This window comes from Hypomesus nipponensis, chromosome 1 (genome assembly GCF_054491055.1).
Source record: "Hypomesus nipponensis isolate SF chromosome 1, ASM5449105v1, whole genome shotgun sequence".
Classification (NCBI taxonomy): Eukaryota; Metazoa; Chordata; class Actinopteri; order Osmeriformes; family Osmeridae; genus Hypomesus; species Hypomesus nipponensis.
Window position 1 is genome coordinate 19049712 of NC_140361.1, and position 22968 is coordinate 19072679.

At 37.7% G+C, this 22968-nt stretch overlaps 1 protein-coding gene, 1 long non-coding RNA gene and 1 pseudogene across 5 annotated transcripts in view; 1 reads left to right on the forward strand and 2 right to left on the reverse strand.

Annotated features, from left to right (window-relative positions):
* The window catches only part of zdhhc15b (zDHHC palmitoyltransferase 15b), a 123800-nt gene that overhangs the window by 53439 nt on the left and 47393 nt on the right, over nt 1-22968 (reverse strand). For 3 of the 4 annotated variants that reach the window (XR_014754788.1, XM_084697397.1, XM_084697399.1), the window contains one exon: nt 3012-3083. The exons of the other annotated variant lie outside the window; for it this stretch is intronic. Coding sequence is in view for 2 of the 3 variants with exons in the window: in XM_084697397.1 (XP_084553523.1) it covers nt 3012-3083 (72 nt within the window). In the remaining variant the exon portion in view is untranslated. The remainder of the gene's footprint in view (nt 1-3011; nt 3084-22968) is intronic. 4 annotated transcript variants of the gene reach the window in all.
* On the reverse strand, nt 9078-12767 carry LOC146302894 (uncharacterized). The gene is made up of 2 exons (XR_014754834.1): nt 10010-12767; nt 9078-9279 (listed from the first exon to the last, which is right to left on the reverse strand). It is a non-coding gene; the product is annotated as an uncharacterized LOC146302894 (long non-coding RNA).
* On the forward strand, nt 13735-22722 carry LOC146302895 (uncharacterized; annotated as a pseudogene).

The following is a 22968-nucleotide window of genomic DNA, read 5'->3' on the forward strand; positions in this document are numbered from 1 at the left end:
AAGATTGTCTCAAATTATTAAACACAAATCATTATTTCAGAAGACTGATTCTTACATATGAAATATGTTGTCCTTGATTTACCACAATGTAACATCAAGGTGATGCCTTGATCATTTACAATAATTTACTTTATTGTAATTAAGTATCTCTTATTCTTAACACCCACACCCTGCTTTACAATAATTCATATTGACAAATTATCAGTAGTGGTGAATATATTCAAAGCATACAATTATCCATGAATGTATGGTGGCACCAAGGTAGACATTTTCTGGTAAAATCTGAAATCGTATTCAATAATGAATTTAGACTGCTGTCGGTGTGGTTGTTTTAGAATAGATATGATCTGTAGTCAAGTATTGAATCATCGAGGCACCACCTTGAAATTGTTTTAGGAACCAAGGAAACCTATAATTTAATATGTAATAATCAATCTCAGTCAGTTTTCAATTCTGAATTTGTTCAAGAGTAGAGCAGATTGTAACAACAGAGAACATGCACACGTCAAAATATATTTTACAAATAATGAATTAAAGTAGCCTAAATAAGGATAGTGTGAACAATTTAGATTATGAAGTTCGACAGAAATGGTACAGTCAATGATTACATCCTTACAAATCAGAAACATAGCTCACACCAATGCTTCGGAGAGGAAAGAACGTTAGCCATAGTTACGTTCAGAGGTGTCAAGTAACGAAGCACAAATACTTCGTTACCTTACTTAAGTAGAAATTTTGGGTATCTATACTTTACTAAAGTAATTATTTTTCAGACGACTTTCTACTTCTACTCCTTACATTTTCACGCAATTATCTTTACTTTCTACTGCTTACATTTTAAAAAGTCTCGGTACTCCAATTTCAGTTTGGCTTGTTTTTATTCCGGTTTGTTATCGTTCATAAAAACACACCCAAAAATAACCTATCCAGATAAGTCGCACCATCCGGATAGAGTGAATTTGATTGTGGTTGGATGAGAAGTATAAACATATACCATTCCGACACCCTATTGGTTTGTACGCAAACCATCGTTCCTGCACATGACGCAAATCATGTCACACTCCGGCAAGGAAATAGCAGACGTATGTAGCCTAAGATGTCCGTCGCAGAGAGTCAAGAGAACTCTAGCAAAATGTCCCAACCAAGCACCAGCGAGGAGGTTGGTAGCCAGGAAGACCAGACAACCCTTCTACATCCCTGGCCGTACCTGGAAGAATTTTTTTAAATGGTTGGTGAAAAAACAACTTTTGAATGTGCTGCAAGTTCTGCGCACCCAAGTACCACAGCTAATGGCTTTCAAAAACTCGCCATCTAATTTGAATAAAGACCAGGCCCGGGGTGGGTAATGCTGGGGACACACAAAACGATTTTTTTGACCTTATAAGATCTTCAAACTGTGAGAGACCACACACATGAAGACAAAAAAATCATAGATTTAGCCGTTTTGCTCCTACAGTGTGTGGTGTGCCATGATTGACAAAGACAGCACGTCACACACAAACAGATTTCCAACTGGTGTCCCGACTGTTAACACAAGAAATCTCGCAAAACCTCTCGAGACTTAAGAATAAGCGTGGCGGACGATATGCAGGAAGAAATTGCGATGATAGTCTTTGCAATGATTTTCACAGAAAATTAACGGAAAAAAATAAAACGGTTTGCTGTTGCCACAAATCAATTCCATTTAACTTTGTGCTGCGCCGTGTCTCCGTTTGTTATGCTTGTCTTCTCTCAGCTTGCTTTCTGATTGGGTATTGTTTTTTTTCACGTGATAAACTAGGCGTTTGTCTTCCCCCCAGACATCAGCATCATTTCTGATTGCAAATATTCAATATGTTGAATATTTAGGATTCGCGATCGGGGCGCCTCCGACGTCCTTCCGAGCAGATTCGGTCACGCTTGACACACCTCATACCAAGGGAACATCTGATAAAATAATCTGTAGAACCATCAAGATAATCGGGACGTTACCTAGGATTGTAGGAAGTCGAAATCGGCCCGATTATCCTGTAGTGTGTCCCCAGCATAATCGGGAGGATTGGGAGAGTGGGCCGCTTTACTTTTGGGCCGGTTGAGGATTTTTTGTTGTTGACATTTGTCACGTTATTCTATCTTCTCTTAAATTAGGCTACACACGTTCTGCATTCTGACACCTCAGCCTCTGCATGGGTTGTACCATGTGAAGGAGTTCTCCCCTCCTAAATAGAGCTGGTTGGGCCGGTCTAACCCGTCTTAAAAAGTTCTCAGACTACCGATAGCTGGGCCGTAACGATACGAGTCAGGGAGGATACGCGGAGGATGGATGAGAGGAAGAGGCCAGGAGGGGCTGAAAAAGCCAGGTCTAAAAAGAAAGGCACTGGTGGAAGATGCTGCCAAATGTGGAAACTGGTAAAGAGAGATATAGGCCTAATGATTAGCATTAGCAACGTAATTAATAAAAAAAACTAATATCGTCAGGGGCGGTTTTGGGCACGGGCAGACCGGGCAGCCGCCCGGGGCGGCATTTTCTCATGTCACGTGGGGGGCGCACGAGCATTAAAAATAGAAATCTCTGTGCGGTTTTCTCTTATCGATCATTTCAGTTTGTGGGGAATTGGCATATTGGCGCCCCCTTCAGGCAGCTGCAAGCACCCCTGCTTGCCGTGCAGCAGTTTCGTTTTCGTTTGTCGCAGCCAGGTAGTATCGGTGGTCGTTCTGAGGGCGCTGTCGCGGGGCGGCCGACGGGGTAGGGGGCGGTACATGATTTCGTCCTCCCTGGTGGGGGGGGGGGGGGGTGCAAGTGATAAACTTGCCCTGGGCGCATAATGTGCTAGAACCGCCACTGAATATCGTTGTAGCGTTGTCAACTTATTCGCTAGCCAAATATTGAATTTCATAAACATATTAGACTTTTTGTATCACCCAATATATGGCGATTCATAGACTTTGCAAATATTATGCAAATATTGATAACAAAACTCAAGCTTGATCTGTGTATGCAGTAAAATTACCTCTTAATAATTTTTTTGTACCTTCTGAGCAGCAGATAAGCCAGTCCCCCACTGAAAATGATGAGGCCGAAATTTGCAATGAGAAAGCCATGCCTAAAGGGACAGGTAGAGAGGATAACAGAGTAAACAATATGAATTAAAGTTATTTAATGTAAGAAAGAGCAGTATAGGACAGTACATGACAAACCAATATGCATTGTTTGTTCAGAAGTGGGTGTAGTAAAGGAGTAAATCACCACAATATGATACCCATGCAAGAACATTTATAACTAGAGAGCATACAATTTCTGGGGAAATTGTGAGGGTGTGCTTGCGGCTACCCCAGCTGCCCCTAGTCTTCTGGTGTTTACATATTTAAAAAAGCATTTAAGTGTATGACTGCAGTTCTGACCATTGTGTTCCCTTGTTTATAAGTTTGTAAAAATTACATGCATCACTCAGGTGGAGGAGATGTGATACTGGTTGGTTGGAAGAGAAGGAGGCCAAATGTAGCTCATGAAGATGCAGCGCTAGGTAACTTATTAAATTGTAATCAGATAAACAACTTGTTGGTTGCCCAACAAGAGGAAGACACAGCATCAGCTTCTTCAACTCCTTAATCCTCTCAGGGCACCTGTTGCACCGGGTTAGAAAGACATCAGCATATGTAGCTAATTTTACACAATACATTAAGGATTAAAAAATCAACACCCATCTTTGCTATATTTAAAGGGTCAATTGTAGGCTATGGGACGTCAATATTACAGTTAGTCTAATTATGTGTAGGACCGTGTTTCTCAAGTGGTGGGTCCCGACTCAGACCCAAGTAGATCGCAAGCTGGTGTAGGACTTATTGATTCATAAAACCATCTAAACTCCATATATTAATGTTTTCTGTTATTTAAAAGCAAGCTCAGACGTATGAATGGAAATGGCATCTTTGTAAACCATCCTGGTCTGTTGTTATGTGTAAACCGAACATTTCACTTAGCTACTTGACTTTAAATAATCACTTTGTATTCTACCAAAGACAACAAAGTTGACTAGACTAGCTAGATTTTCTTTAGCGAACTGGCTACCACTACGGCACTAGCTGGTGGCTGGACGATTTGTACAGTACCTCCCAGAAGAGGTCTGGAACGGAAGACTAACATTACAAGGTAGCAAGTTAGCTGTAGCTAGGTCTAACACTTGGTAACACTGCATATATTAGCAGATGTGCTGGGGTAACAGCTAGAGCTAACGCCTCTGTGAAATAGCAGACCACTGTTTCCGAAAGTAGATCTACTAGCTTAGCTCTAATAATATTAGCGCAGTAGCTATAGAGCTATCATATTTAGCTAGTTAGCTACATTTCACAAACGTGTTTCATATCACAATGTAAAACGAAAACATTTGGCAGACCGGTGTAAAAATTGACCTAATCTCTATGACTTAAATGTCATAGCAAGTTTTTCCCTTCTCGTGATATTTTATGGCATTTAGCCTACTCATATTGCATTCATTCATTAATAAAGAACCCCCTTTGAAGCTTATTTTAACAACGACGTTACCAGCAGCAGTAGCTATCTCAGATGGAATCGCGATTAAAATAGTACCATGAAAATATGCCCCCAAAAACGTGAATAAACTTGACATTTAGTTAGGGGGAAATCACTCATTCATAAAAATGTCAGTGGTAGCGATCATTGTCAGTAACAAGGCAAAATGCAATATGGACTTGCTGTGTGGAGAAGCTGCCTTGGTAAATTGTAGGCTACTACTACTGTACTACTGTCTTGGTAGCGATTGCGTTGGTTTAATTCGATTTAACGTTACTTCCGTTGTACGGTCTAGGCTGAAATGAATTATTTTCATGAACAGATTGACAAAGTTAAGGCTGTGGCAATGAAGTTCAGGTTAGTAGTCAATAGTCAGATAGGTTCACCTATTGAAATACTTTTGAAGTAAGGGGTAGTGCCGAACATGAGCCGCCGTTTGACATCCTACGACTGCTGTTAACAGCTGTGGAGATGTTTTTTTTAGTTAACGCTACAGTACTAGCGTTCTTCTAGAGACTATGCTACAGTACATTGCAACAGCGTTGCAGTGAGCTACACTGGTTTAAAACCACAGGTTACAGAAATGAGAAAATACCAGCAAGCTGAAAGCTGTAATGAATTTCAAAAATGTGTGAGTCACACAAAAGAGGCAGTGTGGAAGCTGAACTGCATGATCTAACAAAGCTAAGAGCTAAAATAGCCTACAATGAGGGAGAAGCTGAAAGCTGAACTGTTAAACAGAGAAGAAGTAGGCTAGCTAGTCATAACAAGAATATTATCGTTTTAACAGCTGAAAATATAGTTGAGATAGTAATAGCAGTAGCAGATGTAGCCTAACATTGAGTGCATTTACTCGGCTTTCTTAGTAGGATTCAAACATACAGCAGTAGGGCCGATACAAGAAGACATGGCGACACTTTGTTGCAGAAGGATGATGGTGCAAGTTTCGTCCGTGAAGCATACAACGATTAATAAAAAAGAATCATGTAGACGTGTTTATTGAGTAATCGCATAACTAATTACACATGTAAACGGAGTAATTGTATTATTGGCATGAACCGACAATTGCTAATAATTGGGTTTGATGAATGATGAACTTTATTGGTTCGTCGAGAATAACAGAAATTTGCCTAGCATCCATACCTCAAACAAGTTAAACTACACGCAAAACTACACGTCCAATCCCCTAAAAAGCGGATATTTTCCGAGACCCAAGACTCTGCCGAAACCATTGATATCCTTTATGTGTCTGTGCGGTAAGAAATACAATTCTTTTTGCAGTTTCCAAAACGTTACCCAATTCTGCTTTCATGGTGCGTGTCTGTTTGGTTGCCACTGCAATGCCGAGCAGCTGTACTCGCTAACGAGCTGAGCAGAGAGAATGACACATTTAGCTAGAATCCACACCTCAAACAAGTTAACCTAAACGCAAAACTGTACGTCCAATCCCAAAAAATTGGGATATTTTCCGAGACCCAAGACTCTGCCGAAACCAGAGATATTCTTTATATGTCTGTACAGTCAGAAATAGACTCTACCTGCAATCTTGAAAACGTGTTCCTTTTGGTTTCCTGGTGTGTGTTTGTTTGGTTGCCACGGCAATGGAGCAGCTGTGCTCGCTAACGAGCTGGGCAGAGAAACACGAATTTAGCTGGATTCCACACCTCAAACAAGTTAACCTAGACGCAAAACTATACGTCCAATCCAAAAAATGAGTCTCTACCGGCAGTTTAAAAATACTAGTTGTGAGAATGCTTAACAGCATTCTCACAACTAGAAAAAGCTGTTCCTGCGAAACAGCAGTGAGAAACTGAAAACCTGAATGGGGATAGCTGACAATGCTAAAAAAGCTGAAAGAAATTTATAAGCTGAAGCTTCAAAGCGACCGAAAGGTATTTTAAATAGGGGCTGGAGCTGGACGAAGGCATAAAACTACAGAAAAGAGAAGAAAAATGCTAAACAAAGTGAAAAAAATCAGAAAGAAGAGAAACAATTCATACAAATGTGAACATTTTGCAACAAAAAAAATTGCTGGAGTTTCAAAGGGCCTAAAATTTATTTTAGAAAGGACCTGCAGCAAGATGAAGGCAGAAAAGTACAGAAAAGAGGGAAAAACATGCAAAGGTACTGGCAGTTGGAAGATACTGCTGTGAAATGTATTTTTGAAAGGACCTGGAGCAAGATGAAGGCAGAAAAAAGAAGAAAAGAAGAAGAAAAAAATGCAAAACAAAAAGGGGAACATTTCAGAAAGATGAGCTGCAGGAAAATGTGAAAATTGAGCAAAAAACCAGTTGCTGAAGTCTGGGTTGAACGAATTTGAAGGTAAGAGGACAACACTGGAATGACTGGAACTTGCAGGAAAAACGTAGCAACCGCTGGTCATTGGCAACAGACTGCCAACATTTCTAACCTAGAATCTCAAAACAGAGGAGAAACTAATCATGCGTGCTTGCACACCCAGTCCTGTTCAGACACTTTAAGATGACATCAAAATTATAATTCATAGTGCAGGGTTGCCGATGTTGTTGTTGTCACTGGTGAGTTTTTTATACGTAAATAACAAGATCATGCTACATCTAACCTGCGGATCATTTCTTGCAAGTGTGTCAAAGTGGTATGTATTCACACCGTAGGCTTGAATAATAACCGAAGGCGTGAAGCTAGAGGATGCAATGGAAGATTTCCTACATAAGCTAGATGTACAACTTCAAATTGAAAACGGAGAAGATATTTAGAGTAAAGACAAGTTAGTTTACATATGTGTTCAATATCGTCAAATAACAGTTAAAGTTTTCCAGTTACTTAGTGTTTGTTCATAGGATTAACACCAGCTGCAGCAAACACTTACCCCAGGCCTGGTTTGGCTGTTTGGCTGTCAGCTATGACAGTCGAGTCTCGATTTTTGCAGATTTCTGTAAAACTTGCAAAAAAAAAACGATCTAGCTAGATTATGTACACTTTAAGCTCAATGTACATATCTTGTTTGGTCGAATGTGGAAAAAAAGTCTAACCGTTTTTAGTTATGGAGAGCCATCGCGCTAGCTCGATTATGAGACATGTAGCTAGAATCCACACCTCAAACAAGTTAACCTAGACGCAAAACTGTACGTCCAATCCAAAAAATAAGGTTATATTCCGAGACCCAAGACTCTGCCGAAACCATTGATATCCTTTGTGTCTGTGCGGTCAGAAATACAACTCTTTTGGCAGTTTCCAAAACGTCACCCAATTCTGCTTTCATGGTGCGTGTCTGTTTGGTTGCCACGGTGATGGCGCAGCTGTGATCGCTAAGAAGCTGGGCAGAGAGAATCACAAATTTAGCTGAAATCCACACCTCAAACAAGTTAACCTAGACGCAAAACTATACGTCCAATCCAAGAAATTAGGATATTTTCCGAGACCCAAGACTTTCCCGAAACCAGACATGTCTAAGATTGGACAGTAGGCCGCATTAAAGTAAAAGGTATGTTTTGTGTTTTATTGGGTATTACCGATTGGTACCAAGGTGGTAAATACCAAGATAATTCGAAGTATTTACCCATTAACTAAATACCAACGTGCTGGTCATTACTGGGTATTTTTTCTGTATTATTGGGTATTACCGATTGGTACCAAGGTGGTAAATACCAAGATAATTCGAAGTATTTACCCATTAACTAAATACCAACGTGCTGGTCATTACTGGGTATTTTTTCTGTATTATTGGGTATTACCGATTGGTACCAAGGTGGTGAATACAGAGATAATTCAAAGTATTTACCCATTAACTATTAACTAACGTGCTGGTTATTACTGGGTAATTTTCACTGGTCCTTATTAGGTAGAGACAGAAGACAAAACTTAGTATTTACCTGGAAACTTACAAATATTACTATTTAAATACCGCTGGTAGTAAGTTGGTATCTACAGGAGATATATATGGTAAATTAAAACGTGTTATTGCGTAAATACCACTGCTACTAAGTAGGTAAAGACGGCCAAGCTCCAGCAGAATTACGAAAAAAATACTCTACTATTACCCTGCAGTTACCTAAGGTTAATGTCGGTAACAGTCCACGTCTAATGAGAATATAACATAGTACTTTCCAATAAAATACTTTTTCAGATACATTTATCGATGATGGCCTCATTTACTTGGCTGGTATAGCACTACCTACCTCCGCAGGAAGAGTTTTCCTCTACTATCATGGTAAATCTTGGATACTGGGTATGTTCTTGCGCATGTTTGGACTATTTACTCAGTAACTAATCTGAAACTGGACTGTAAAAGGAAGCAGTGTTTGTTTCCATGGTGTTACCAGGTTCTTACCATATTCTTTGTGAGCGAATACCACTTTGTCAATGATACCCTTAGTATGAATTTGTACTTTAAGTTCCAAGGCGATACCAGGTAAAACATGGCTATGTACTCAGTAAATAATCTGAAACTTGACTGTAAAAGAAAGCCGTGTTTGTTTCCATGGCGTTACCAGTCTCTTACCATATTCTTTTCAACTGTTCATTCCCTTTTCCATGCAATAAACACAAACTTGGATTAGGTTACTAAGAAAAACATGACACTTCACTCTGTAAATTGTAACATTATTTTAAATTAGAGCACTGTTTCCATGGCATGACATGAACAAATACAAAGGTTAAATCACAATTGCCCCAATGATGGCAGTCAAAGCTAGTATGTGCTCTTGTCGACATTTAGTTTTCGGCAGAGGGTCATGCTCCTGGTGCGCCGATAACACGATAGCGGTGGATATCATCCTCTGGACTGTGAACTACAAGACAGATCATAAAAAGAAAATGAACATGTTAGCAACGTGGACGAGCAACCAGGCAATATCGACTGAGGTAGTGTAAAGGGCCCTATTATCGTCCACTCTAAATCTCCAACGTTCGGGGCCCCATTATCGTCCACAACCGTTTCTTCCGTTAATTTCTTTAAAGAAGATATGCAGCAGCAACGAAAGAAAGTAACTCATCGATATGTATACATCTTATATTGCTGCACACCAAATTACAGCTTCTTACTTTGAGATTTGAGTATGTAAATACCTTCTTAAACCGTATGTGTAGCATCTGCCTTCCGCAGCGTCAAACTGACATTTCTCCATTGAAAGTGGTTGGGTGGACGATAATGGGACCCCCTAACTAACTGCTAAAATCAGGAAAGTAACATTTCTAGGCATATCCTGATTGGATTTCAAAACCGGAATGTTATAATATAGGTGTGTATCTATATATTAAAGTACAATGTTGTGACATAACGTTTTTAATTTGTATTATAACGACATTTTGGTAACATTGCTAACGAGCGTCGAGAGCTAGGTGGACGATAATGGGACCCCTTTCGTCAGGCAATGTGCTAACAATAGCTATAGCCTAACTTTATTTTCAAAATACATGTTATTAGCACAATATCAAAATGCAATCATTTAATATGCATTTCTATACTTTTTCTTGACAAATAAATGATGTAATTAGGCTGTGTGTTATTTTGTGACTTACCTAGTAATGCAAGACTGCTGCTGGAGTTAGCTAGCTCACAAAACCAACCAACTGTCGAAACCACTCATTGATGACAGAAACTTTTCAGAATAAAACCCGGAACTTCCCATATATTAGTTGGCAGGTGATTGGATGAACCATCGGTCTATTATCGTCCATTACCTACCAGTAGAACGATGATTGGTCAAGAACATATTTTGAGGCCAAAATTAGCCATTTAAATCTTTGCTTGCCATTTTAGTCTCACGATGCTTGATATCTGCGTCCACAGTTTTTCTCGCTAAGAAAACGAAGCTCCTGAGTGCTAATACAACTTAGACTCATTGAATATCTGTTTTGGTAGTTTAACATTTACAAAAATATTACTTCAGAGGACGGCTCAAAGCGGTAAAAGCTTAACAAGAAGGCTCCAAAGGGAGGCTGCTGGCAAGGAAAAAACGATGCCCAGTGTGCAACCACTTCTAAAGAACCAAAACTACCTCAGCATCCTTGGCTACCACACAGGATACACTCAGATAAATGTGGCAATCGATTATTCTGTATTCTAAAATAAAATAGGTAGAATCTTAGATATTTGTAGATTATGTTTTATGTTACAGGAGTTGTAGAAAGACAAACCATAGGGGCCAAACTAATACTGACTTGTTCTATGGTATGAAGTTATTGAATTTTGAGTTTTTATATGGAGGTTTGTATAGATTTAACTTTTGCATTTGTTCATGTTTGGTCAATAATGTTACAATTTACAGAGTGAAGTGTCACGTTTTCCTTTGAAACATAATCCAAGTTTGTGTTTATTGCATGAAAAGGGAACGAACAGTTAAAAAGGATATGGTAAGAGCCTGGTAACACCATGGAAACAAACACAGCTTCCTTTTACAGTCCAGTTTCAGATTACTTACTGAGAACATAGCCATGTTTTACCTGGTATCGCCTTGGAACTTATATTACAAATTCATACTAAGGGTAACATTGACAAAATGGTATTCGCTTACAAAGAATACGGTAAGAGCCCGGTAACACCATGGTAACAAATACGGCTTCCTTTTACAGTCCAGTTTCAGATTACTTACTGAGTAAATAGTCCAAACATGCGCAAGAACATACCCAGTATCCAAGAAGATTTACCATGATTGTAGAGGAAAACTCTTCCCGCGGAGGTAGGTAGTGCTATACCAGCCAAGTAAATGAGGCCATCATCGATAAATCTATCTGAAAAGGTATTTTATTGTAAAGTACTATGTTATATTCTCATTAGACGTGGACTGTTACCGACATTAACCATGGTAACTGCAGGGTAATAGTAGAGTATTTTTTTCGTAATTCTGCTGGAGCTTGGCCATCTTTACCTACTTAGTAGCAGTGGTATTTACCCAATAACTATGGAGGACCAAACCTGCCATATTTAAAAATGAATGAATGAATAAATAAATGTCCACATCCATGCATTTAGACAAATACATTAATACATGTACTAATTAATGCACAATTGTCAATCAATATTACCTTATAATTTACATGTATTTATGTATTTATTTGTGTATTCATTTATTTATTCATTCATGTATTCATTCATTTATTAATTCATGTGTTCATTCAGTTATTCATTCATTTATTCATTCATTTATTCATTCATTCCTGTATTTCTTCTTCTCAATATGTTAATGAGATGTGTCAATCAAAATAGGTAGGCGGTATTTGACACACCATTGGCTAATCGTTTTCCACGCTTTGTATTCGATTATGTAGCCTTACATCCATCCTTGCTGTCATGGACAACATAGCCTACATGGACAGGCTGGCCGACCTTGTTGAAAACAAAGATTTAATTCACCATATATGATATTTGGATAAACAAACATGTTATAAAGATTTTACTACGTTAGTTGTGGGCTATCACTTAACACCCAACTTCACTACGCTGACCGGCCAACCATGTGTTTACCCCGATAAAAACGTAAACATTTTAAAATAAAAAATCCTGATTGTTGATTGTCAAACCAACATATTTGTCCTGTGTGTAAGATATAAGACAGTGTGTAAGATAGACAATCTGGCATATAGCCCCCAATCAAGCAGAAGATAAATTTGTGAAGATTGACGACACAAAGTTAATCATCGAAGATGAAAAGTAGCTTAGTCCTAAATGGAGTTGTATGCCCCATAGCACATATTTTACAAAGACTATACGGCAACAAAAGCCAAACGTTGCCACGTTATGTTGGGAATGGGATGCCGTTGCGACGGTTATTGTTGGAGCAACAAGTTGCCTAAATAGCCTGTAGCCTATGCCATGTTTATGTACATGTCAGCTTTACATGTAGAAAAGAAAATCTCAGAGAAGGTGAAAGGCTTGGTGACCGGCGTGGAGAAATGCGCGTCTAGTGTGAACAGCATCGCGCCATTCGTAGTATATTGTGGCGCTCCAGGGCGCTTCGCAGCCAGTGTGTCCCAGGCGTTAGCTAGATTGAATCTATGGCTCTGGATTGATTGCAATGTCTGAACATCAGTTTCCACGCCTACTGGCCTCCTCTCATTATCATATTGGGAACAATGAATGAATGAATTAATGAATGAATGAATAAATAAATGAATAAATAAATGAATATATATATAAATGAATGAATAAATCAATACATAAATGAATACAAAATAAATAAATACATAAATGTAAAATATATGTAACTATTGATTGACAATTGTGCATTAATTAATATATATATTCGTTTATTTCTGTCTAAATGCATGGATGTGGACATTTATTTATTCATTCATTCATTTGTAAATATGGCAGGTTCGGTCCTCCATAAATAACACATTATAATTTACCATATATATCTCCTGTAGATACCAACTTACTACCAGCGGTATTTAAATAGTAATATTTGTAAGTTTCCAGCTAAATACTAAGTTTTGTCTTCTGTCTTTACCCAATTAGGACAAGTGAAAATTACCCAGTAATAACCAGCACGTTAGTAAATAGTTAATGGGTAATTACTTCGAATTATCTAGGTAATTACCACCTTGGTACCAATCAGTAATACCCAATAAAACACAAAACATACCTTTTACTTTCAATGTAAATACCTAGTACTTAAGGGACTGTAAAAGGAAGGGTTACCAAATATCGGACATAGCTACTAAAGAACACATTAGACAAACTTGGCATTGACATTGGCATGTGTGTGGGCAACTCCACTGATGGTGCAGCAAATATGCAGGAACCGTGTAAAGGGTTCTCTGCATTGCTGTCTGAACAGTCTCCAACACAAATCCATGTCTGGTGTTATGCACATGTTTTAAATCTGGTACTGACAGACACAACAGGCAGTGTTATAGAGAGTGCATCTCTCTTCTCACTACTTAATGATATGGCAGTTTTCCTCAGGGAGTCTTATAAACGTATGCAGACTTGGGAAGAGACAAGTGAGGACAAACGTCACAGGAGACTAAGCCCAATAGGGGAAACCAGGTGGTGGGCTAAGGATCAGGCTCTCACTAAGGTCTTTGGGTGTTTTGGTAATCCCAAGGATGCATTGTTTGTTGACCTGCTGCTGACCCTAGCCTCTGTTGAAGGAGATAGAAGTATGAAGTCAACAGTGAGGGTCAAAGCAAAGGGATTAATTGAAAATCTTCTGAAATATGAGAGTATCCTCATTGCTCAAACTTTCCTTCGTGTTTTCCAACATACATCCCCCCTTTCCAAGTACCGACAGACACACGGAATGGATATTTTGTCAGCTCAGCGTCTGGTTGGGAGAACAAAGGATAACCTCAAAAAATATGTCAGGGACTTTGAGGGAGTGAAAGTGGCAGCTGATAAGTTTGTGACTTGGGCCAGTGAAAAGTTGGAAGAGATGGACAACTATGAACTAGTTGTGCATACGGCACTTCCAGAGAAGCGTGTCCGAAAAAAGAAAAGAATGCCAGGAGAGCTTTTAGATTATGAACCACAGTATAACCTCCTCACAGTTGCTTATCATGTCATTGGGTTAGCATATACGTTTCTAAACAGATGCAGCCCAATTTTTTTTTACATTAACATATCAATACATTATAGTCATTATGGCCTTTAGAAAAAATGTTTTTGGGGAGGTGGGGTCGTGCATTATAGGCCCCTGTGGTGCGGCCTAAGCTTGTCCTTAAAGGCATTTTTTACACTACCTACATTACTACTTTTACTTTTCTACTTTAAGTAGTTTTGAAACCAGTGCTTTTACTTGAGTAAAAAGCTTGAGTTGATACTTCAACAAAAGTATTTTTAATCCCTAGTATCTATACTTCTACTTGAGTAATGAATGTGAATACTTTTGACACCTCTGGTTACGTTTCATGATTGATTAATGAGGTTGAGGGCCGTTCACGTCCGAGGCCGATTTGAAGATTATCCTATGTCAAATCGCGGCTGCACTGCTGGGATCAAGTCTGCCTAATTTCAGTCAGGTCGCAATAGAATTGCGTTTTGGGTAGTTTTTTTGTAGAATCGTCCAGGTAGTGTTGTACAGACACTAATCTTGTTGAATCCCAGGAGAAGCTTGGCAATATCCTTTAGAACACCAATCCTGGTGGCATTCATGCCATAGTTGGTTTCACTGGACTCAACAGATTTATTGTCATCTCAGAGTTTTATAGAGTTCAGAGTTAGGAGGAGTCCTATCTCTGATCTCACTTCAGTTCAACTCCCCCTCTTTCCTCCACACCTACCAAAGGTGTGAACCGGTCTCTGGCTGGTTCATAAGAGTGTTCAAATATCTTTGTACAGTTACAAAATATAGCTGAATGCTTGTTTTATAATGTTAGCTTTGCATAGATACCAAGGATCATCTATCTGTCAGGAAGAAGGGGTAGTTACTAGAATTAAGGGTAACACTTTAAAACTAGAGAGGGTACAATTTCTGGGGAAATTGTAGGGTGTGCTTGCTTGTCTTGGTTGTAGGGGTCCGTATTTAAATTACATTTTACAACTGATATTTCTGTATATTTTATATTAAAATGCATAGCCTACTTATTATTTATAAAGATTACATAGATTTAAAAGCATAATTGTTTCTGCTCATTTACAACTCAAAATACTAAGAGTGAAGAGTAGAATTAAATAGTTCTCATTTCCCCTGCAAGGGGGAATGGTGATCAGCAACCTCATAGTTGAATCAAAACGAATACATTTGGCAGACCGGTGTAAAAATTGACCTAATCTCTATGACATAAACGTCATTGTAAGTTTTTCCCGTCTCATGATATTTTCAGGCATTTAGCCTACTCATATTGCATTCATTCATTAATAAAGAACCCCCTTTAAAATGTATTTTAACAACAACGTTACCAGCAGTAGCTAGCTATCTCAGATGGAATCGCAATTCAAATAGTATCATCTGCTAACTGAAAATATGCCCCCAAAAACGTAAATAAGCTTGACATTTATTTAGGGGAAAATCACTCATTCATAAAAATGTCAGTGGTAGCGATCATTGTCAGTAACAAGGCAAAATGCGATAGCCCTGCTGTGTGGAGAAGCTGCCCTGGTAAATTTTAGGCTACAACTACTAGACTGTCTTGGTAGCGATTGCGTTGGTTTAATTCAATTTAACGTTACTTCCGTTGTACGGTCTAGGCTGAAATGAATTATTTTCATTAACAGATTGAAGTTTAGGCTGTGGCAAAGAAGTTCAGGTTAGTAATCACTAGTCAGATAGTTTCACCTTTTGAAAGACTTTTGATTTAAGTAAGGGTAGTGCCGAACGTGCCGCCGTTTGACTTCCTGCTAGTACTGTAAACACCTGTGGAGATGTTTTTGTTAGATACAGGATGAGGCTACAGCATTGCAGTGAGCTACACTGGTTTGAAACCACAGGTAATGGTAATTTCACCAACAAATCGTTTACTTGTAATCTAATGTCATAATAAATCCTACAACGAAAATGTATTTGTGAGGATTGTTTATTTTAACGATTGAAAACAGATGCATCATAGACCGCTGTTGTATGTGTTACCTGGGCAACAGAGGCTAATGTCATGATGCTAATGCTTCAGTGAAATAGTAGACTACTGTTTCTGAAAGTAGATGTAACTACTTCCTTATATCATCTTATATTGTACATAACACTTCACAATTGTGTTTCATATCACAAAGTAAAATGAGTAAATAGTTATCACCCTGGCCTCTTTGCTTGTGGTGTTTCTGCAGCTCCCTTGCAGTAAAGCAGTTAGCCTTGCTATTTCCCAGAAGTTAACAAGCTGCTAAACTAATGTTCTGGTAGAGGTGGTCGCGCGATATTTTGTGACATCAGTAGCGTCAGTGACTGTGGCTAGCAAGTTAGCCACCGTTAGCTTCACTTTTGCCACAAAAACTTAATTAAAACCTAAACCGTGCAACGGAACATAAATCCCAATAGAACCAATGCAATCGTGACCAAGCCGAACCTTTTGACGTCGACTTTGTCTATGTAGTCCAAATATTGACTGAGCCTTAGGGGAGCGAAAATAAACAATAATAAATATATATGTGAGATTACAATGGTTTGTGCTGCCGAAGGCAAGCACACCCCAATAATGGTCCGTTGTTAACAAGTAGCTATGCAGGAAGTAGTAGGTAGTACCGCATTAACACCAAATTTTATTATATTAACTAATATGGAACCACGATTAACTACAAAGTAATAGCTAATTTACTACAAAGGTAGTTCCTTGGTATGTATTTGGTTATTACTAAATAAATATATCCTCATGGAGAACTACTTGTGAACTATGAACAATTGAGAGAGAATAACCAATTAATTACTAATCACAAAAGTTTTTTTTTTTTACTCTTAACACAGTCATAACTTTTCACAAGCTTGTGCCTTAAATGTAGGGTGACCAGACGTCCTGTTTTACCCGGACATGTCCTCTTTTCGAGACCTTAAAAATGCGTCCGGCAGGGATTCCAAAATTGTCCAGGATTTTGCCTCTTGGTCTTTCACAAATTATTACGCTTAAGTTTTGGAAAGGGTAACTCCCTTACGTTCCACCTTCTTGCACAAGCTCTGACTGTAAAGAGAACTTTCTTTTTGCTCAAAGTGCGGCATGCAATACATGAGCAGCACCCCCCCCCCCCCGCTGTTTATTTCAAACTTAAACATGGTGTAATACAAATAATTATAATAAAAAAATATATATAATAAGAATGTGATGCTGACATGCTCAAGATTGGATTAGTTCACTATTATGAGCTCTTGAATGTCAGTTCAATATGTCTCAGACTCCAAAGACCTACCTTTATGTTAGAGTAGCCGCCTGGGGAGGACTTCTCTTTAGGATATGACTATAAACATTGATGTTTTCTTGTCAAAACAATTCGCGTCCTGCATATATCTTGCAATAAGAGCAAATCACATCTTCCGGATAACAACGTTTGTTAAAATATCACTAGTGCCTCACAGAAATGTATGCTTGTATCGCATGTGTCAAATATAAAATTAGACTTAATATATTACTTGTGAAAAACAGTATAACGCCTCATTAATTACTCAAGTGTTACCATGTCATCCTGCAGGAACTATTTGTGATGTGGACCATTATTTTAAAGTGACAAACATGTTAACTCCTCATTAATTACTCAAGTGTTTCCTTGTCATCCCGCAGGAACTACTAGTGATGTGGACCATTATTTCAAAGTGGAAAACATGTTAACACCTCATTAACATGTTTCCCCGGAATAATTAAGTACAACATCAAACAACTGCATTGATTGAGTCTAACATTTGTATTATTTGTAGGCCTCAATGGAAGATTGTAATGACATAAAATCCTATGTAATGAAAAAATGCACATCTGGGCATGCCAAAATTCTATATTTTGGACTGAAACATTGTTCACGTTCAATAAACTGTCAAACATAATGGCTAAATGAAACAAACAAACATTAAACACAATTAGATTGTGAGGATAATCAGAATGTATATAAGAATGTACATACAGCTACTGGCATCATACTATTTATTTTTGGGTGTAATGGCTATTAGCTCTCCATTTTTTTTCCTTCTATGGCACTGCACACTGGTTCCTGTGTGCACAATTGTTGGCAACGGTGTGCAAAGTCGGACAGCTTCTGCCCTTTTTGAAACTCTGCACGTAATTTACCGTACGCTGTGATGTCACAGGCTTCCAACTGAGCAATGGCAGACGTATCGACAATCAATTTCCTATCCACACCGCACTTTTGGTATGCCTCCGTTTTGGTTTCTCCTTTCGACAGGTACTTCAGGACCTTTTTGTATCTTCCTATGACTTGCTCTGGTAAAAATACTGACAAATAACAAAATGATTAGATTATAGTATATCCTTAATAAAAACAATGTCACTTAATGCCTTCTTATAACACACAAATCCATTCATATTAATTATTTCCTCCAAATATAATTATTTTGTAGGTATTCTCAAAGCATACAATATAGGCAGACTGTACATGGGAGTAGCACTTCATACATTACAGAAGATATGGCATTAATAAATACACTTGTAAATATAGGAATGTGTTTGTCAGTAAAGGCAGACCTCCAGAATTCTGAAGTGACTGAAGTGTAAAGCCACAGCCACCCATGCATTTTGAGGGATTCTGTGTATAATAAATAATACATAACAGGATAATACAATCCTATACAAAATGTAAAAAAATACTGTTAATTTACTTTTGTGCTACACTATAAAATGTTTTGTATTGAGCCAATGTTCTATTGGTCACATATCTTCATGAAAGGGAACAAAGGTTACAGTCGTTACCTAAACATTATGAACATTTACGGTACAAGAGATAACCAAACTTGAATTTTTGGAATGGAACTGAAGCAAGAGCAGGGTGTATATTAATTAAAAAGGAAGTTGAAAGGCCATTGAACATACATCTTCTGCTTTTTTTTACTTTTCTGTGTTTTCTTTCCCTTCTTGTACTTCTTCTTGTGAGGTGTTGAAGAAGAGTCGGAGGAAGATGAGGACTGGGAGGAACTCGAAGTAGAGTCGTCTCTTTTGGTCTTTTTGCTCCCCTTTCTGTTGTTTTTCTTTCCTGCTCGCACATGGTCCTCATCAGAAGAATATGTGATTACAGTAGACCTCTATGACTCTTTTGTTTCTATAGTTGAAATGGTTGTAAATTAAAAAAAATAAAAAATAAGAGAAAAACTGTTTACAGAGTACACTTTTTTTTTCTTTCACACTAACATATTGTGTTTTAAGCAAATATTTGCCAAAAACGTATAATAATAATAATTGTAGACAAATATAAATAGCTGACGAACACTCAAACATTTCTCACCTTTGATCAAACTGTTGCGAAGAAAATCCCTCTCATTTGCCAGATCTTTGCATTTCTCCTCAAGGAAATTAACTTTGGATTTCAAAACCAAGTTTTCTTCTCTTAATTTATTGATAGTCACCTGTTGGGTTGGTGCTTGTGCTGGAATATAAAACAAACAAATAATTCAAATTAGTCATTAACATTAACGCTTTCCATGATGCAAAGTGTAAGATGACCTTGATGCATCGCTATGGAAAAACGTTTTTTATTTTTATTTCACCGATATCCAGTTAGGACACCAGGCAAGAAAGTAGCATCCTGTTATTTATGTAATAAACATTGGGAACTGAATGTGCAATTATGCTTGTAATATTTTTTATGATAACAATAATTGTTGTTCTTGAATTTACGTTGAGCTTACTTTACCCATACCTGCCTTCAAAATCCCCGTTCAACCATAAGCAATCCTGCAGTTTAGCCATTGACAATTTGCTAGCAAGCTAGCTAGGTTGTTTGGTAGCCTAGCTAGCTAGCTAGAAAATTATCAACGGCTGTTTGATTTTAACCATAAATGTTAGTTAGTTAAAGACTTGATAACATCAGGGTTCTCAACTCTGGCCCTCGAGATCCACGTTCAACCATACTGTAATCAAACACAGCTGAACAAGCTAATCAAGATCCTCAGGATACTAGAAAGATGAAGGTGAGACTGACCTGAGTTTGAACTGCAGGACAGTGGATCTCGAGGGCCAGTCGAAAACCCATGGACTACACAATATCAACATGAAATAAATATAAATTACACAATACATTACCGGTTTCTTCCATGTCATCCTCAATTAAACGATGAGGCGCAATTCTCTTGCGCAAAGTTCTGCGCCCTCGCTCTGTCGCCATGCTGCTGTGTTCTGTTAGTGATTGTGAACTGTCTGATTCACTGACTCCAACATGGCGATGCGTCAATGCAGCATGGCATAGGCCACCGTCTCTGCATGTGAATTCGACCGATGAACACGATTCATTGAGTGTACTGTCAAAATACGATACGTAGTTGACCGTAGGCATCAATCCACTCAGTTTTAAGCCTCCCAAAAATGTAATTATGTTTTTAATTTGAACATTTTCTCCTTTAAATTGTATCCGCGTCATCTTGTAAGTCTGTGAACTCTTGATCTGACTTGTAGCCTAAATAGTTGCACGAATGTACATTTTTATAAATAAACTAATTATTACTCAATTACAATATAGTTGTTTTTTTAAGTGTATTGGTGCAATTTTATAAATCAGTTAAACATTTATTTTATAAAAGAAAAAGAAGTCAAAAGGACATGCACATTAACATCGAATTTGCATTTATTAGTTTTTTTTTTTTTTTCAAATATTTCTTGAAAACTGTGGGTGGAGTAGCCAATGTAGAAAATAATTCAGGCAGTAGCCTATTACTCTTCCGGAGTCAAATCACTAACGCCAAATAAACTCATTGCTAACGCCATCATCACAACCTTCGGTTTGAGTTAGTAGTAGATAGTAAGCCTATCAGTTTCTTAGCAGTTATGGGACTTTCGAAAAAAAATCCTGTAATCGAAGGGATAGAAAAGGGACAAGAAATTAGATTTTTTTTTTACAAAAACAATCTAATGAAGTCAAAAATGAGGTGTAGCATCTGTAAGAAATCGATGAAACTACAAAAGACACATACATGCAATGGATATCAATGGTAAAAAATATACACAATTTATTAACATAATTTTAAAAACTCCTACACTAAAGTTGAATGTGGTGATTTTAGGGTATGTCGCAGAAGATCACATACTTGGAAATCAACAAAGTCCTGCAGAGCTGGATCGATATTCGAAAAAAGCAGGATCAGTTTACAAAGCTGGATGACTTTTGTTTACCGGTATGTAGGCCTACATAATTTCCCCTTTTTTCGTATCAAATATTTTAGAATTCACCATAAATTAGGTATTATTTGAAAGTTTACAAACTCATTTATTTATCCTGTGAAAACCATTTTGAAATTGGATGTTGCGTTAGCATGGAAATGGTAGCCAAGTTAAAAAAAAATAACCGTTTGGATTGTTCTTTTCACGTGTATTCAAAAAAGCGGGGTGATAGTTAAGGGATTAAATATTCACACAATATTACTTATTTCTCAAACTATTATGACATAATTCATGTATTGCTACAACTTTATTGTTGTAATATGACCTTATTCACCTAATTTTGACATTATCCTCCAAATAATAGTTAACATATTGCTACAACTTTCTTCTCATAATCAAAGACTAAAACCCTGTCATAGTGGCAGATTGAACCATTTAATTTGGGGCAAATATTTATTTTATCTTTTCCAAAGATAAAGCAAACATCATAGGGATACTGTAGATGACCAACGTGAATCCTTTTACACACAATCTATTTTTACACTGGTTAACAGATATTGTCAAGGACTGAGATAATGACAGGTGGATATGATCCAGGACGGGATAGCTTGAAGCTCAGCAACACTGACCAAAATGACAAAGAAGCTAAGAATGGTCTGTAGAAAAGCCTTGAGAAAGTACAAAAGAAAGACAAGACAGGTTGTTGGGGGAAAGACAGAGTTTGTCATCATAGATGAAAGCAATTTTCGTTACAAAAGAAAGGTAAAATATCTACATTTATTTCTAAGGCTATAATATATTATGGCTCTTGTGCAACTTAATGTTCAAATCAAATAAAAAAATAACTGCATGTTGAGAATGTAAAACAAAGCAAGGAGCATCATGAATGGAGTAACATGCTTTGACAAACATTTTGCTCAAGTCGTTGATCAGTGAATTTTGCTTTAGCAAAAGTTATATTAGCTATTCTAGAAAATTGTTGGAATAGAATGATTTAAAGACAAAACTAAGTTATGAAAAGTATGGACACTGCTATCTTGAATATTTAGTTTGTCATCAAAGACACAAGTGTAATGTTGTAACACTTTTCACAGGGCCAGAGAAAGCAAGACACTTATTGAATGTATTTTATTTATTTTTTAAGTATGGCCGAGGAAGAGCTTGCGGAACATGGAGAAGAAAAAAGTGGGTCTTTGGTATCTTGGCCATTAAAGGTGATAAAAGACGACAAATTTTAAGGCTAATTGAACAGATCAACCATTTTGAGTGACGAATGGAGAGCCTACAGGAGGGCTTTGACCACACTTGGCTACACTCACTACACTGTGAATCATAGCAGGTGGTTTGTGGACCCACTTCATGGAGGCCACACCCAGAATATAGAAAGAGCATGATCAACATATAAAAGCCAGGTTTGGAGTTTGAGATGCAATAGGACAGAAAAGCTGTTAAAGAAACACTTGACCTGCATTGAGTGGACATACTGGCTTGGACACAACCACAGGGATGGTCCTCTAGGACGTTTGCTAAAAGATATTAGAAGACAATACAGAGTTTAATAGAGTATGCAACAGCAACAAAATAGCTTGAACCTGTGTGTGGGTGAACATATGTGTGCTTGGTGTTTATGTGCATGTATTTGTAGAAGATGTTACTGTGGCTCAGTTCTGTCATCTGTTTAACAACTTGACAAATTGTTTAAAAAATATATATTTAATTCAGATATCATATTTTACAGTGTTTCATTCTTGCATGCCCAGTTGTTCATTTTTGCATTACAAAAGATTGTCTTTCTTTTCTTTCAC